Source organism: Sturnira hondurensis, unplaced genomic scaffold (genome assembly GCF_014824575.4).
Source record: "Sturnira hondurensis isolate 20B ecotype Veracruz unplaced genomic scaffold, ASM1482457v3 Scaffold0000780, whole genome shotgun sequence".
NCBI classification, from domain to species: domain Eukaryota; kingdom Metazoa; phylum Chordata; class Mammalia; order Chiroptera; family Phyllostomidae; genus Sturnira; species Sturnira hondurensis.
Window position 1 is genome coordinate 22,502,359 of NW_028073411.1, and position 16,771 is coordinate 22,519,129.

The 16,771-nt window shown below is 57.2% G+C and overlaps 1 protein-coding gene and 1 long non-coding RNA gene across 4 annotated transcripts in view; one reads left to right on the forward strand and one right to left on the reverse strand.

Annotated features, from left to right (window-relative positions):
- Positions 1 to 3,218: 3,218 nt before the first annotated feature.
- Positions 3,219 to 16,771, reverse strand: part of PPARA (peroxisome proliferator activated receptor alpha) — a 46,247-nt gene continuing 32,694 nt past the window's right edge. For both annotated transcript variants that reach the window (XM_037049422.1, XM_037049414.1), the window contains exons 5-8: positions 14,602 to 14,740; positions 13,631 to 13,833; positions 7,103 to 7,550; positions 3,219 to 4,347 (exon numbers count right to left, since the gene is read on the reverse strand). In XM_037049422.1, the coding sequence (XP_036905317.1) occupies positions 4,100 to 4,347; positions 7,103 to 7,550; positions 13,631 to 13,833; positions 14,602 to 14,740 (1,038 nt within the window). In that variant the 3' untranslated portion in view covers positions 3,219 to 4,099. The remainder of the gene's footprint in view (positions 4,348 to 7,102; positions 7,551 to 13,630; positions 13,834 to 14,601; positions 14,741 to 16,771) is intronic.
- Positions 13,617 to 15,008, forward strand: LOC118989350 (uncharacterized). Of its 2 annotated transcripts, none has more exons than XR_005066997.1 (3): positions 13,617 to 13,699; positions 13,996 to 14,064; positions 14,685 to 15,008. It is a non-coding gene; the product is annotated as an uncharacterized LOC118989350 (long non-coding RNA). The 2 variants fall into 2 exon arrangements; XR_005066996.1 differs by lacking the exon at positions 13,617 to 13,699 and adding an exon at positions 13,736 to 13,772.

The window sequence follows — 16,771 nt, forward strand, 5'->3', positions numbered from 1 at the left end:
CCGTGGGGAGCTTAGAGGGAACTTGAAGCAAGAACCTGCCCAGGAACACATGTGTCAGGCTGACCCGGCACAGCCCCAGGAGCGCAGAGGCAGACAAAGTGCACCACGCCCAGCGAGGAGATGGCGGCAGCCCTCCACCTCTGGGCGGGATCGCTCTGCGATGGGGGTGAGTCCATCCTGGGGCCCCCAAGCTGAGACCTGGAGGAGACAGACAACCGGACCTTGCTTCCAAAGCCATGAAGATCCGTGACACGGACAGGCCTCTGTGGGCACTTGATGTGTTTTCCTAGCAGGGTCTGTGTTTTGAAAGGCCACACGGCTTGAAGAGGTACTTTGAAGGTGGCTGGCCTTCCCTGGGTCCCTGGAAGCCCCCGGCCAAAGGCCAGGCCCATGGTCACGTCCATTTTAGCTGGTGGTGCTGGGCCCGTTCGCCAAAACAGTGGGCCCACATCTAGACAGCAGTCCCTAAGGTAGTCAGTGACAGGTATGGCCACTGGGTGAAGGCCAGAAACCACGGTGCACAGGGCAGCTGGGACCCAATGTGCCCAGTGTCACTGTGGTGTGTGGAGGCAGCAGGGGGCTGAGGCACAGCTTTGACAACGGGGCGAGACCTCGGGAAGCCACAGTCCAACCAAGACCGCTTGGAGGCCTCTCTCTCCAGCCTCCTCTGGCAGGGCCGCCCCAGAGACAGGCTCCTGCATGGCCAGCAGGCATGGCGTGGCTGGAGGGGAGGCCTCAGTGCGGGGGTCCCCGCAGGCCTGGTCCTGTCATGTTCAGGCCCAATCTCACTACTGTGGGCAGCAACTCCCACACACGCATGTCTGTGATGCTCCCTTTAAACAATAAAGGTCCCTTCGGGAGTCACTGAGCCTTTCACGTCTGTGGGGGGGAGCATGGGGCCGCCGAGCGGGTGGTAAGGCCGCAGGGGCCCGAGCACCTTCGTTTGACCGGTGTCTTTGACGGGTCTGTTGAGGTAGCTGGTGCGCTGTAGACGGGGGAGACACTAGGGGCGGAGCGGGTGGCTTGGTTACCACCCCTCGAGCAAAGGGTGACCTACGTCCAAAGCTTCTGCTCAGGTGGGGGGAGGCAGCCTCGTCCGCGGGCCCTCCACTCACCCCGGCCCAAGCATTGTCAGAGGGACGGCCCAGGCGAGCAACGCGCTGGGACGAGCAGAGAGCTGCCTTCCGTGCTCTGGGAGTGAAGAGCAAGGGCCCCTGAGGACGGGGTCCACCCTCAGGGGCACCCCGGAGGCACTGAGCACCGTGGTCCTCTCCTGGGCTCTGCCATCACTACTCTCCGTGGGAGGAGGCTCGGACGCATCCTGTCAGAGTTCTAGAAGGGTCTTGGGGAGACTGGAGAGCAAGGCGAGAGGGAGGACAGCCCTCCGTGCTCAGACAGTTCTCACCATCCAACCTCCCCAGTCTCTCTGGCGCCGGTACACGGTGGGCTTCTTGTTTTCAGTGACACAGGATGTCACGACGTGACTTCCAGCCACACAGCCCTCACTGGGTGGTGGGCACAGACTCTGTGTGAGGGTCGCCCAACAGGAAATGCCCGGGAGGCGCCAGAGGGTGGGTGGAGAAGCCCAGCTGAGTTGGGCCCGAGCTGGCCACAAGGTCAGGAGAGATATTTCAAAGGAGCCTCGGCTGTCCCTGCATTCTCGTCGGCACACGAGACCAACGCTGTCTGGTGACTCTGTGGCCTGTGAGGAGTTTGGCACTCTTTGTGACCCCAAGTCAAGAACCTGAAGAAGCAGGTTTAAACAGACTCGCCGAGGTGTGGGTCATTGGGTGCGTTCACCCCGGAGGCCGCGGCTGCCCACTTTGGGGGTGGAAGCTTCTGGGTCCGTCGGGGTGCTGCTGCTGGACTCAGTGCGCGTTCAGGGAAACCCAGGGAGTGCGCGCCCTCCTCCCTGAGCCACTGCACGAAATGCCCCAGCACAGCGACCTGGGGCACAGCCGCCTGAGTTTGACCTCGGCCGCGCTGGGAAATCCGATTAGCTGCCCCCAAACATTCCAAGTGGCCGTCAGTGACTCTGTTGTTTAACAAGAATGGGGACGTGTGGTTTTTCTTCTTGATAATAAAAGTGAACTGCATCAAGACATCCAGTGACTTTTAAGCTGAGATCTCTTGAGGCCTCTTCCATGGCTTCGCTGGGGACATGGTTGGTCGGGTAGCCAGGTCCCGAGAGAACTGACGTCCGCTAAGGCCACTAACACACAAGCCGCACCCTCCAGCAGCTTGCTGGACACTGAAGAAAGTGGGAGACACGGGGCTGCTTTGGAGGGCCTTGACCGAAGCCTCAACAAATGCCCATCTCGTCTGAAAGCCCGGGTCTCCAGACTTGCTTTCTGAGGCCAGAGGTCAGCAGAGACAGGTGCTGACCTGCGGCACGGTGTGCAGCCCCCAAGCCCCGCCCCCGACAACCACGGCGCCCCCGCCTCGTCAGCGCAGGGAAGTCATTCCAGGGAAGAGCATTGAAGGGCCGCCCCTGGGCCTGGATGGCCGCTAGCTTATCGCCCTGCCCACAGGGGATACGTTACTGGCTCCCAGCCAATCCTTTAACTGGATCTTAAACAGCAAACAAACTGTGTGTGGAATTTTCCAAAGGGAGCCCTAGAGGTAACTTCCACTTTGTTCTAGTTGAAGCCTCACACTTAGACTGTTTTTTTGCCATTGCATTTCCCTGCTGCTGATCTCGGGAACCTTGCCGGTGCTGACCCTAACCCTTCTTGAACAGTAAGTGGTAATGACCTTAAAGGGCCAGATTTCGTCAAGGCAGCGGGGGAGGGGTGTCAAGGACCCAACCAGGCCGTGGCGCTGTGGGCGCGGGGTCGAGCGGTCCCTGTGCACCTGCTGGCCCTGGCGGATCCGCTACGGTGACAGAAGGGGAGAGTGGGCCTGGGTCCACGCGCTCTAGACACAATCCAGGCGGTGTCCACAGGCAACCCAGGGCCAAGAAGCTGGCCTTTAAGGCTGAAACAAGCATCTCCCCGAGTCGGAAAACTGGCCTCACGCACAAGGTCGGAGAAGGGTGCTCCGCTCTCCAACTCAGTGCAGACCGCCGGCTGCGGTGACTCCTGAGACCACGAGACACCACCTTCAGGACCTCACGTCCCACCCCCACCCCCGAGGTTCCCCAGGTGACCCCCCAGGACTACAAAGTCACATTCACCTCGTTGTCTCCACTCCGGCGAACAGCTACTACCACCAAGAGGTACAAAAACAAAGCTGCATATTTCAAAAGGCAACACAGGGAAAGACCCGAGAGCTACCTCGACACACAGGACACAGAGGGACACTTGCAGGTGACCTGTCAGGCTGCCCTGGAAACCATGCCCCACCCCCACCCCCCCAACTGCCACTGAGAGGAAGCAGGAGGGAGGGCTGGGCGCTGAGGTACTTCCGATCCACCGCCGTCCTGCTCACCGACGCCAGCTTTCCCGGGGCCGTGAGCCGGAGCGGAGGGCGGCTGAGACGTGGTTTCCCCGGACCTTCTACAGGAGCCGGGGGCAGGCCTCCCCACGGCCTAGCTACAGCCGCACCCCCGGGCAGCCAATGCAATGCGGAGGCCGCACGTCCAGAGCTTATCAGATGATCCTTTCGAATTCCAACTTCTATGATTAAAAAACTTCTAAAAGTCTTCAGAATAAATACTTAGCCACTTTTAAAATGCCTAACCTTTGGTTACATCTAGATATACAGGATTACAAAAGTTACAAAGTGCTGATTAGTTTCCAACATTACAAAGGTGCCCAAGAGTCAACACTGGTACCCGGCTGCTCCGAGGTCGCCAGGTACCAGTGGTGAGTCACTGCCCTGATTTTAACAAATCTGCATGGATCAACACCGGACGGACGGCTTCGACTACAACAGCCGAGCACCGCCCTCCGAGTTTTCCACGCCCCGATTCTGCACGCTCTCGGTAAAAGGGCAGCCGGTGTGGAATGGGGTTGCGGTTACCTAGAGCACACGCGTCAGGGTCTCAGGGTCCGGCGGGGACATCTGTGCAAAGTGGCCTTGATCCCGTTCCGCCTCCGCAGTGCCGCCACCTCCAGGAGTCCTGGGGAGCGCCCTGCCCCCGTTCACTCCTGGGAGCTCAGTACATGTCCCTGTAGATCTCCTGCAGCAGCGGGTGCAGCGCCGCGTCCGACTCGGTCCTCTTGATGACCTGCACCAGCTGCGCGTGCTCGGTGACCAGCTGCCGCAGGTCCGCCATCTTCTGCAGGAGCTTGGGGAAGAGGAAGGCGTCGTCCGGGTGGTTGCTCTGCAGGTGGAGTTTGAGCACGTGCACTATCCCCTCCTGCATTTTCTCAATCTGTCCGACGTTTAGCAGGCCAGGGCGATCTACCCCCCCAGGAAAGAAGAGACGGTTGAGTGCACGGCCATCCTGGCAGGGTCCACCCGAGAAAGCAGCCAGCGCCCTCCTTCCCCGGCCTTCCTCCCCTGGAGCTCCGGGCCTTCAGACGCTGCGGGCCGACCAGGAGACACCAGGCGTTCCCAAAGCCGCTCGGCCTCACAGGGGCGGGCAGGGCAAATACCCATCATCCCTGCATATTCGTGCGGCTGGAAGCCTGGCCCCTTCCTTGCCTGTGCCCGATTTCCACCTGGCAGGTGGACGCCCCAACAGGAGGGGAAGCGCACATTGGGGTGATGGTACAACAGCCGGTTTTGCACACTGTGGGAGGTGAAAGTCCTCCTGAGTCAAAACTAGACGTTCCGGTCCAAGTTTTTCGCCGATGGTTCAGGACGGTGACCCGGGTTTTGCAGGAGAAACCATTCCTTACAGGCACCTCCCGGTGTGACCCGGGGGAGGAGGCAGAGTGAGACGAGCAGAGGGCAGCCGCCGGCGGGGAGGATGCTGAGACCCGGAGCTGAGGGCCGGCGCAGGGCGGGCGGGCGTCCCCACCAGGGGAGCCGCTGGGGGAGCTGGGCCTCGGGCCCCAGGGTTCCGCCCTCGGTCTAGAAACACCCTCCCCTCTGCCCGGCAACCGGTGCTCACTACTCTGACTGTCAGAAGTACTGCTCGTGTTGAGATTGTTTCTTCTTTCCTTCTTCCATCGTTTTTGGTTGTAAATGTATATATATAGTTGACCCTTGAGCCATGCAGGGGGTCTAAACTTTGACTCTCCCTAAACTGCGCCACAGCCCCTGGGTATCTGCAGGGGTTGGTTCCGGGACCCCCTGTGGCCACCAAACCCACAGGCCCTCACGTCCCTCGTGACACGGTGCGGGCAACGCCCCCAGCTGGCCCTTCTCATCCGTGGGCTCCCAACTGTGAACTGAGAACACCCTTTCAACCTGTGGCCATTGATAACCTAGTGTCACCCCAATACGTTCAGTGAAAATTGAAAAAACACTGTTTCTGATCCGTGGTTGGTGAAGTCCAGACATAAAACCTGGGGACAGGGAAGGTCGGCTGTATGTCCACTGAAAACAGTCCAAGGGCAAGTGGACCGTGCAGTTCAAGTCCATGTGGTGCGGGGTGGACTGCGACTGTTAACTTTTTAAACAGAAATTTTAAAAGATAAAGTGACCCCCATCACACGGGTTACTGTGCATCTCGCCACTTTTCTGTGTCGGGCTGACATGTGACAGTAACTTCTTTCACAGAGCCGAGACCACACTGCACACACACAGCTCCGCGGCCACTCCGAGCCCACGGTGCGAGAGCAGACCACACACGGCCCCGCTGCCATGCTGCACTTCTCGTCAGAGTGTGCAGACTTCCTACCCCCGGCCGCCAGCGGGGTGGCAACGAGGACGGAGCTCGTGGGGCCGGGCTGCTCGCACTCCGTGCCCCTATGGTGCTGGAGCGACGGCGGCAGCCTTGGTTCTGCGCGTGAGTCCACCACGGGGACAGCACAGCTGCCAGTGGTTCGTGGGGACAGGCGCCCCATTGGCGGCCCTCAAGGCTGGGTCCACCAGCAGTGACCTTCTTAGACCCGGGACAGTACTATTTAAAGCAACGTGACTCGGAGCCAGAAACCGGGGCCTGCGGCCAGCTTCCCGCAGAGCAGCCCAGGGCTCCCGCCCAGGACCCACCTCCTTCGCAGAGACAACTCTGCGCCTGTCGCTGGGGAGTGGCCAGTGCTCCTCATCCTGACGCAGCGTGAGCTCGCCGTCCTGACAGGAGCACGGCACCCCACAGAGTATGACATGGCCATGACATGGCAGTGACAGAATTATACCGTAGAGTAACGTGCTGCTTAACGACAGGGACACGTTCGACCGGTACGACCGTCACTGTGCACACGTGCACACACCCAGGCGGTCCAGCCTCCTGTGCTCCGTGGCTGCGCTCTGGGTCCCTGCCTGCACACGCGGCACTGTACAGAGCCTGGGGCACCAGGTCGAGCACAGCGGGAGCGATGCCACCAAGAGCCCCTCATACACGGGATGTGGCTGCCGCGGGTGCAGCACGACCTCCGGGCGATGGCCAGCGTGGTGAGCAGGAAGAGCACACTCACGCGGCCAGGAGTACAATGCGGTGAGCCCACACCAGGGTGTCACCACCACTCCTCGCCATCGAGGGTGATGGGCTGCACACCCCTGCACGCACCGTCTTCACACAGCTGTCGGCCCAGCAGGATGTCCACACCAGTGTCGCCACCGCCGTGCCAGAGTGCGCTGCGTCTGGACGTGGCGACACGACACCCTCCCCAGGCAGTTGCAGGGTTTCGGCTCAGTGCACTGCCGTGTATGCGGCCCCTTGTCCACCCAATGTCACTGCACAGCACATGACCGCGTCGTAATACAGCACACCATACGTTCTATCGTCATCACCCCTGCCTGGCACACTACTTGATCTAACTGTTAATGTTCTGATTTTAAGTAGAGCATTTATACATTATAATGTAAGTAAAACACACACAACATACAATACGAACTCATCCACGAGAATATACGACGTGATGCAGGTACAGCTCTCACTTGGCCTCTGGGTGGCGGCGACACAGGGGCTGGGGCGCCCTCCCCCACCAGTGCCTCCCCCTCGAGCGGCACCGCTCCTGCTCCCACCCCGGGGGTTCACCCCCTCCCCCATTCTTCACGGCAGGAGTCTGGCAGCACGTGGCGCCCACGGACTGAGCGGGGAACTCACCTCCACAGCAGATGATGGCAGCCACAAAGAGGGAGATGTCACTGTCGTCCAGCTCCAGCGCGTTGAACTTCATGGCGAAGTCAAACTTGGGCTCCATGATGTCGCAGAAGGGCTTCCGGAGGCTCTTCAGGAACTCGCGTGTGATGAAGCCGTTGCCGTAGGCGACCAGCATCCCATCTTTGTTCATCACGGAGGACAGCATGGCGAAGATGGCCTCGTAGACGCCGTACTTCAGCAGCGTGACCTGGTCGTTGAGGTCCAAGCTGGCGAAGCCGGGGATGGACTTGGCGAACTCCGTGAGCTCCGTGACGGTCTCCACGGACGTGCACTGGCAGCAGTGGTAGATGCGGACTTCCGCCTCCTTGTTCTGGATGCCGTTGGCCACCAGCTTGGCCACCAGCGTCTTCTCAGCCATGCACAGCGTCTCCATGTCATGGATGACGAAAGGCTGCAAAGAAAGGCACTGGAGTGAGCCCGGTCGTTGGTGACAAGTGTCTTCCTGATAATCAGCGAACTGGTGAGGAGCCACTGCATCCAAGTCACCTGGGGATCGTCAGCATGGGCACCAAACACAGTTCTTGTCCTAAAGAACCGCCCATGGGTGGGGACCCGGGGACTGCAACGGCGAGCCCACGGCCAAAATGCACCCGATATCAACAACCACTGCCTGACACTGGGCGGGGTTTCACTACTGAGAGAGCGAGGTACTGATTTTTGGCAATGACGCTAACGAGACACTACGAGCAAAGTGCTTTCACCGTTTCATAATACCTCTGACCTCCGACAAACTACTGGGTGCCTTCACTGCGGTCGTTCTCCACACTACCATTTTACGGGCAGTACGCCGTGCCGCTCACCCAGCACTGACTGCTGGCAGAGTCGATCGGGGTGCAAACATGCACACCTCAGAGAGTCGGTGTCTGCGTACAAACAAGCAAGCAGGCGTCGTTAAAGCCTCGCTGTCTGGGGACAGACAGCAGGAGCCTTGGAGGACGCCGGCTTCCCTGCGCACGAGACGTCACGTCAGGGCTCCAGTTCCGGAACAAGGAACAAGCGCCGCAGCAGCAGCCCCGCCTGCCCATGCCATCTGCTCCTAAACCCGCAGGCCCTCGCTTTATAAAACCTGCGTGGAGGAAAGAGCGGGTGGGTGGCCACAGAACTGAAAGCCAGCCTGCCCAGGGGAGCACACCCATGTGGTGGGGCTCAAGAGAGGGGCTCAGACACACTGCCCGCCAGAGCTGGGTGTGCGTGGGGCGGCAACGAGGGGTGGGGGCACTGTCTGCTGCCGTCGTGAATAGGGTCCGTAGGCAGCCCGTGACTTCGAGGAACACTGCCAGCGGGCAAGACACCACCTCACAGTGCCTGCACCATCTCGGGAGGGGCCCCGGGTGGCACAGCGGCGGTGGGCGTGCCGGCACCATCCCACGGGCCGCCTTTGAGGCGCATGACCTGAATCAGAACGGGCACTACGGTATCAGGGACAAAACCACTGACTCCACAGCTGAGGCAAGGGGGTGCTTTAGAAATCACCCCAAATGGGTGAAAACATTCCAAAACCAAACTCGGAGGGGTGATGCCTAAGCCCCTTGAGTGGGATGGTGGAGCCCCGCCACCTGTCCCCAGAGACGGTGACAGCAGCCGGACCACCACTGGTCTGAGGAGGTGTGGGGACAGGCCTGCTCTGCCGGGCACTGGGGCCCAGGTTCAAGCCGCTGACCCACACAGGATGGACGAGGGACACATCCCTCCAGGTCAGACGGCAGCAGCCCTCAATCTCAAACAACAGACTCTGAGGCCACCCTGACTTTATTCAGTGGGGGGTGGGTGGGAGCATTTTTTAAAAAGGAGTCCCGTGGTCAAAGACATTCGCGAAACAGGGACTTAGAGGCTGCAGGGCCTCCCTGAGTCTGTAGCGCGAGTGTGGCTGCGAAGCTGCCACACCAGGTGGGTCCCCAAAGAGCTGGACAACGAAGGCTTCTTCCTCTCCGTGGCCGTTCGCAGGCTGAGCCCAGGGCCCAGTGCAAAATGAAAACGGGGCCCTTTGTTCAAGACTGACCGAGAGTCTCAGGACAGCGACAGCTTAGCATCCCCCCAAAACAGGACGCGCACCCATGGCGCTGACCCCTGGCAAGTTTAAGGACACACAGTCTCATAAAGGGAGGAGGGTTTGACTGGTAACAGATACTCCACTTTTCCAAAATCGTTACTTGGATTTTAGAAGGCAGGCCTCATTAACTGGCAAATTTGGAAACCCGTGGAATTGACGTTGAGAAGCCAGTGTTTAGTAAAGCTAGAGAAACTGTAGCTAAAACTGATAAACATTCTTGATAAGCCTGTTTAAGAAACCTGTACAACTAATACAGGGTCCGCCCCCTTTTTATTATAAACTCTGATTACAAAATTGTAAGCATGTCATTCTGTGACAAAGCAATACCACACTCAAGCATACCACGTGACAATTCGGGTGAGATGTTCAAATTGCTGTCCATCTGGTGTGAAACATTCATGTGCACCCCCTGCCCACACCCACGCAAGCCTTCCTTCTGCCGGCCCCTGTGGTTTACTTTGGAACGTGCCTTTCGCACTCACACCTGCATGTGAACCCATCTGACAGGATGGGGGGTCGTGTCCAGGGAATGCGCGGCGCGTGCCAGGAGGACTGGGAACTGCCTGGTGCCGCCTGCAGCCGCCCCACACCGAGGCCTGCAGGCTGCCTGCCGACACACGACTGCTGCTGGCCACACCAGCGCTGCCCTATGTGCTGCGGGGTCACTTGTGACAACCCGTCTCCACAACACATTGAAACAGCATCTTCTGTAAACGCCAGGCAGCACCGTCTCCCAGGAGAAGCTTGTGAATTACTGGTAGGGCTGCTCTGGATGAAAAGACTCAATGAGCATTGGGTTAGGTTGGACTACACATTTCTAGAAAAAAGTATAAAATACAAAGTCTGTTTTTCAATCTAAACACAACGTAAGTAGTGCACATGGTGTTTCAACCAAGGGCTGGCAGAAAACCCCTCGTGGTGCCAGGCGGCTCGTCCCCGAGGTCCCGAAGCGCCGTGAACGTCGGGCCCCTCTCCCGCAGCTGGTTGGAGAACCTGCTCTCCGCCACATGTCTGTCTCCTTGCTTCGCTTTTTGTCAAACAAGACACCGGACTCTGCGGAACCCCGTCCGTGTGCCAGGCTGGCTGCAGATGACGCTTAGTTTGGTCTACAGCTCAACAACCCTCTCAGAAGATTCATGTTTTCTGTAACTGAAGATATTCAGAGACTCCAAAGACAGTTCCCAACGATGATAAGCAACACGGGAACCCCGAGACAGACACCTGCTGTGCCCTCGCCTGGACGGAATGAACTCCTGACACGTTGGTGGGACGCAAGAGGCAGCAGGGCTGCTTCGCTGCCACCGTACACCCTGCATGGCGGGCGTCTAAGTAGCCAGGGCTGGAGAGTGGCTGCTTCCCTCACTGGTGACCTCACCCCTTCCTCAGAGAGGAGCTAGCTCCTCAAACCAGAAGCAGCTAAGGCTGAGGGTGAGTGTGCATGGACAAGCGTGCCTGTGCACATGAGTGTGTGGGGAGTCCATGTGTGCACGAGCATGTGTGGGCATGCATGTGTGTGCACAAGCATGTGTGCATGGGATTCCATGCATGTGCATGAGTGTGAGTGCAGGTGCACCCATCACGAGAAAGGCACTGATGTCAAAGCTCCTCGGTGTCATTTGCACGCTGCTTCCTCCAAAAGGTGACACTTCTAACACCTCACCACTGGTCAGCTCACGCCCTTTTCCAAAGCACTGTGTGTGGGAAGCACCTCTTTTGGAAGCCATGTCCTGGGGGAGCCACATTCCCCCGGTTCCTCAGGCTCAGGGACACTTCTGTCCCTGTCACCCTCAAATGGAGGGGTGGCAAGGGCCCTGACAAGCTCTGACCAACGACAAAGGGCCTGCTCACTGTGGAATCCGGGGGCTCACCCGGCCCATGTGCAGGCGGACACAGACATTAGCTATCCAGCCCACTGCCACTCCTGCCGCTAAAGCCTCTTTCCCCAAAGGGACCAAGTCTGCCCAGCTTCTAAGCAATCCCCCTTCCTCCCCAGGACCGCCTCCATCCCTTGCCCCCGAACCCTCCTGACCCACCCAGCATCCTAACAGGTTCCGGGTCAACCTCAGGTCTCTGCTTCAGCTGATCCACAGGCCATGGAAGTGGTTTTCACGGAGCAAAGTGGTGGCCTGGTGCGCGGGCCAGCCAGCGGCCACTTCCAGCAGGCCTCGGCCTACTTTCAAATTACAAGTCTGCCCTCCCCAAGGGCCGAGTCTGGGTGCCTAGTCTCGGTGACGGATCAGAAACTCCGCCCTTGCCTAGCAGGCCCTGCAGGAAGCCTCTCCCAGGTTGGCGGGGAAGAAGCTGGCCCTGAGTTACGGGACGGCAAACCAGCCCCATCTTGCTCTGGGGGCCAACCTGTCCTCCCAAGTTCAAGCTGAGTGAGTAAGTCTGCTCACAGCCTCAACAGATCCATGCTCCCCCACCTGACAACCGGGCCTGGTGGGCCTGCACCACTGTGGCCCGGCCACATTAGTCACACACGTGCTCTCCAAACTGAACCTCCAAACACGTGCAGGTTCAGGGATCTGAGAAGCCCACGCCACTTCCCTGACCCCTTCCCCAACAGGGCTTCAGCGAGGACCTCCAGGTTGCCCCTGGTCAGGACTTCCCTGAGCAGTGCTGAGCCCGGGTCAGCGGAAGCCTGGCCTCCCTGGTAGATGTCCCACCGACAGACTGAACTGCATTCTGAGCCATGTGAAACATGCAGGCTGTGGTCTCTGAGGGCCACAGCGGTGACGAGCCAGGGCTCTGGGCAGAGACCCCCAGTGGCGGTGGGCGTCCCAACCGTCGGCTCCTCCAGACTGAGCACAGAGAGAAAACCAGGGGCCGGGGCCGAGCAGGGAGTGCTGAGCTCTGCGTGGGGGACAGGCAGAGAGCCACGCCTCCAACGCGGAGAGGACACACGGTGAGGACACGCGGTGGTAAGCGAGCCCGGCTCGGAGCCAACCTGCGGTCAGAGGCAGTGCGCGGGGCACCTGCACGTCGTGGTGCGCAGGCGCAGGGCGGGAGCAGGCCCCGCCCCTAACAGGACACGGAACTCTCTTCTGGTACAGTGAAACCCAGTCCTACATTACCGGCCCGCTGTCTGTCTCCTTAGGACTAAAAGACAGATCTTCCCTGAGAGGACCCCACCGCTCAGATGTTGCTAGCTCTGGCCGAGCGTACCGGGCTCTTCCTGAGATCTGGGGATCTCAGTGGGCCGTCCACAAGGACACTCCCTGGAAATCAGATTATCTTCAATGAGTGCTTGGCGAAGAGTAAAGATGACATTTAATTTGCTTTAAATTCCAAAAAATCCAAGGGAGAAAGAGAAGACCTTGGAAAGATCTAAAAAGATCTGAAACAGATCAGACTTTTGGGTGACTCTAGTTCTGGGCTCCACTCACTAATCCCCTCCAGGAGAGAAATTCAAAGTGTGCAGGTTGGGCCACCAACTCAGAGTTTGCCCGAGCCTCGGAGACCACCTGGCATGGGTGCGCTTCCCCCCGTTTTTAACAGGGTTCGCTGGAGCCCTCCGAGAGTGTCTCAGGCGACGTGATGGGGGAATTCACTGAAGAATTACAGGAGTCGGTGAAAAAGAGGTCTGGCCTGTTCACGAAAGCCAAGAGCTTGTGAAATACTTTATTTCACTGTGACTAAAACTTCCAGCTTGTAATTCCCAACAAGGATCGCTTCGAGCTATTCATTAGCACAAACGAAACCTGTTTCGCTAGGCTCAGAGGAAAACGCCAAATGTGTTTATTTGCCAACCCCGCCGCCCCCTCTTTGGAGGCAGCTCTATGGAGACAGCTTGGTTGTCAAGGTGGTGGTGGGGGTGACACTAGGCTGGGCAGGTGACGAAGTATGTGCAGGGGGTCCCCAAGAGGCACTCACATATGCTCCCGAAAAGGTCCAGAACTTTCCAAAAAAGACAGCAAAGTTTCTGTAAACACTTCGCCCTTTCTAAACCCTAAGACGCAGCTGCCTGCGCACTGAAGGGAAGGAAGGTGTGCACAGGGGAACAGGTCAGAGAGAAGGGCACAGTCTGGGGAGAAAGGGTGCAGGGACAGATTCTGAGTGGGAAGTGAATGGTTTCATTTTCTGGTGTTAAAATGGGGATTTTTTTTTAATGCACTCAGACACACCCTAGAATCTGGTAGCTATTAACCAGATCTCTGTTTTTGGTATAGTAATTACACAGTCCTCGTGGTAACTCAGTCGCTAGGAGCTTTGGGGTAGGTCAAACCCAGCAGTGGTTAAGCTACATTTTAGCATCTCTGAATGAATGTTTCCATTCCATTGTCTCTCAGTCACCTTGGGGACAAATACTGTTTTCCCAGCATGTATTTAACACCTGTGTTCCCAGCCCTCCTCTGTGCTCTAGTGGACGCAGTGCCAGCGGAACGCAGCAGACTGGCAAACGCCCCGGCGGAGACACCTACCGGGTTGTTGCTGGCCTTCCCCGCGAGGATGACCCGGGCCTTGACCTTGTTCATGTTGAAGTTCTTCAGGTAGGCCTCGTAGATCCTCTTGGCGAGGGACTTGAGGTCTGCCGTTTCAGAATCTTCTATGTCATGCTCACATGTAAGGATTTCTGCTTTTAATTTTGCTTTTTCAGACCTTGGCATGCGTCCAAAACGAATAGCTGGGGGCGGGGAGAGAAATGGGGCAGCGGGGGAGGGACAGACGTGAGCGAGGCAGCGGGAACCACGGCTGACGGCGGCCCAGTTGGCCTCGCGCGTGCGCAACTCCGAACGGAGGTTGGCAGGTCAAACCTGCCTCTCGAAGCCATTCAACTTTCTTTCAGCTTTGGAAAGATGAAAATAAAACTCAAACTCCATTAACCCTGGACTGTTTCAAAAGGTTAAAACGAAAGGTAATGCCATTAATCATTACACCAGGAGGTGGGGCTTAGGGCGGCTTGCAGTGGCTGGTGCAGCTGCCATCCGGCCTTTCGTCGTGGTGGGGAGTGAGCCCAAGCTGAGTTCACGTCACACCTTCTTCTTTTTCCAAAAGGTGGGCATGCCACTTTTATGAACTCGCTGTTTTAAGTTTGTCTTCGCCTGGTGAGTGGCACGTTCTCAAATGAGAGTGTGACTGGATTAAGTTAAATTCACAGCAGGTTAAGACGCCCAGAAGGCACCTGCTTCATGTGTGTGACAGGAAGGAGCGTCACGGCGACACAGGGACGGCCAGTCGCTTCCAACCCCGGTGTTGAGTCTTACCATTCGAAGTTTCTAACTGTGACTCGGGTGCTGCACCGAGCCTCAGCGATGGGGGCCTTTAGTTTCTCAGGTTGCTGTGGTTACGGCAAGGCCTGGGCAGCTCGTTCTGGCCAAGCACCGTCCGCCCTGGCACGGGGAGGGTAGACTGAGGCATGGGCTGGGGAAATGCGGGAGACGACCTTACCTACCGTTATGGGACATCCCAACGGAAAGGCACTTGTGAAAACGGCAGTACTGGCACTTGTTTCGGTTCTTCTTCTGGATCTTGCAGCTCCGCTCACACTTGTCGTAGACCAGCTTCAGCCGGATCGTGCGCCGGAAGAAGCCCTGCGGGGTCAGCGCGAGGTCGTGAGATCGGATCCTCGCTCCAGCCGCAGGCCTTGTCCGCCCCTTACCATCTCTTTTAAAACGAACTAAATTTAGGGATACAGTTCTGAAGAGTGTGACCTAATTGGGACACACTGAATATTTTAAATTTCATGACATGTAAAATTAAAACCAAGAAAATGAAGCAGAATTTAAAGTAATGTCAAAATGTCCTTGTCTGGCTTGGAAAGACCCAGTTACAATCTCCCACGGCGTCACTCAGTCCCGTTAAAATCTACACGAATTTAACTTTTTCCCCTCCTAGGGCACATCTGTATTTGTGACTCATGAGTTTTTAAAAATGTTTATAAGAGAATGTTAACTTCCTAAAAGAAAAATTATTTTTAAAATATGATAAAAGGAAGCCAGCTTTATGTAAACAATTTTCTTACTCTATAAGAATACCTTCACGCCCTGGCTGGTGTGGCTCAGTGGATTGAGCACGGGCCTGTGAAGCAAAGGGTCACCAGTTCAATCCCCAGTCAGGGCACATGCCTGGATTGTGGGCCAGGTCCCCAATAGGGGACGCATGAGAGACAACCACACATTGATGTTTCTCTCCCACTCTTTCTCCTTCCCTTGCCCTCTCTGAAAAATTAATAAATAAAAAATATATTTTGAAAAAGAATAGCTTTAACTTTATCCAGTAAATACAAACATTATTATTTATACTTAAAAATAAAATTTCATTTAACAAACTATAAACAAAAGTAACTTAATCCTACAGAAAAGGCCACGTTACAATTAGTTCTGGAAGCACTAGTTCATTGGGTCACGGTTAGAAAGTTGTGAAGTGTGCACATTTGCGTCTGGTTCTTCTTCTTTGCTTTCCATCACTCTTCCATGTTTTTCCTTTCTTTTTTTAAAAATATATTTTATTTATTTATTTAGTTTTAGAGAGAGTGGGGAAGGAGAGAGAGAAACATCAGACACTGGTGTGTGATAATCCACCAGTTGCCTCTCTCATACCCCCCACCAGGAATCTGGCCCTCAACCCAGGCATGTGCCCTGACTGGGAATCGAACTGGCCACCCTTCGGTTCACAGCCCGCGCTCAATCCACTGAGCCACGCCAGCCAGGGCCATTCTCCCACATTTCTGCGTGGGAGGCCTGCCTGGGCCCTGGAGAGGAGGCTGCAATTCCTGGGGAACATTGGGGCAAGGCTCCTACTCCACGCCTTGAGTGGTCATCTAGGCTTGTACAGCGGGACAGCCAGAACACGTGTGAGACTGGGGGGGCGGGGTGAGGACACACAGACGCCCTGGCTCCTGCGGCCAGTCCTGCCTGTGTACCAGCCTGGCTCCAGACAGGACGTCGTCGTTGTTCCCAGAATGCAGAGCATGCAGCGTGCCATTAGAGACTGTGGCATCTCCCAAAAGTTGGTAAAGCGTCCAGTGTGTGCAAGGAAAGGGACTTCTGGTGGCCAGCATCCAGGTGAGACATCATGTGCCTGAGATGCCAAGCCTGACACATGCATGTAATTCCAGAAGGAGCCGGTCCTGCCTGCGGTCATGCTGGAAAGTCGCAGAAGGGCCAGTGACGCAGTGGGCAGAACACCAGAGACCGGGCCTGACCCTGGGTCATGTGTACCACGGTAGGGCTGAGCTGGCATGAGAACGAGGACAGGCACCAGGGTGCTCGTGTTTGGGGTGCAGAAACCCCCAAGGAGCAGGAAAGGGTGCCGGTGGGGGGGTCAGGAGCAGCTGCAAAAGGGACAGCACTGGGTCTGGCTGACACCTGGCATGTGTTGTGGGACATTGCACAAGACACTGTAGGTCTGTCATGGCTGGGAGAGCCACCGCCCTCCCCAACGTTCCGGTGAGGATGAGAGGCAGCGCTTGGGCTCCCTGACCTCGCACCCAAACGCAGGGTCACCCTCCACGTGGCTGGTCTGCCTTTAAAGGCCACACATCTCCAAGGTGTGTACGGAGTGCAGTCGGCAACCTGCCACACTCTCTGAAGAGAGAGATTTAACTGGTGCCCCGGGTCAGC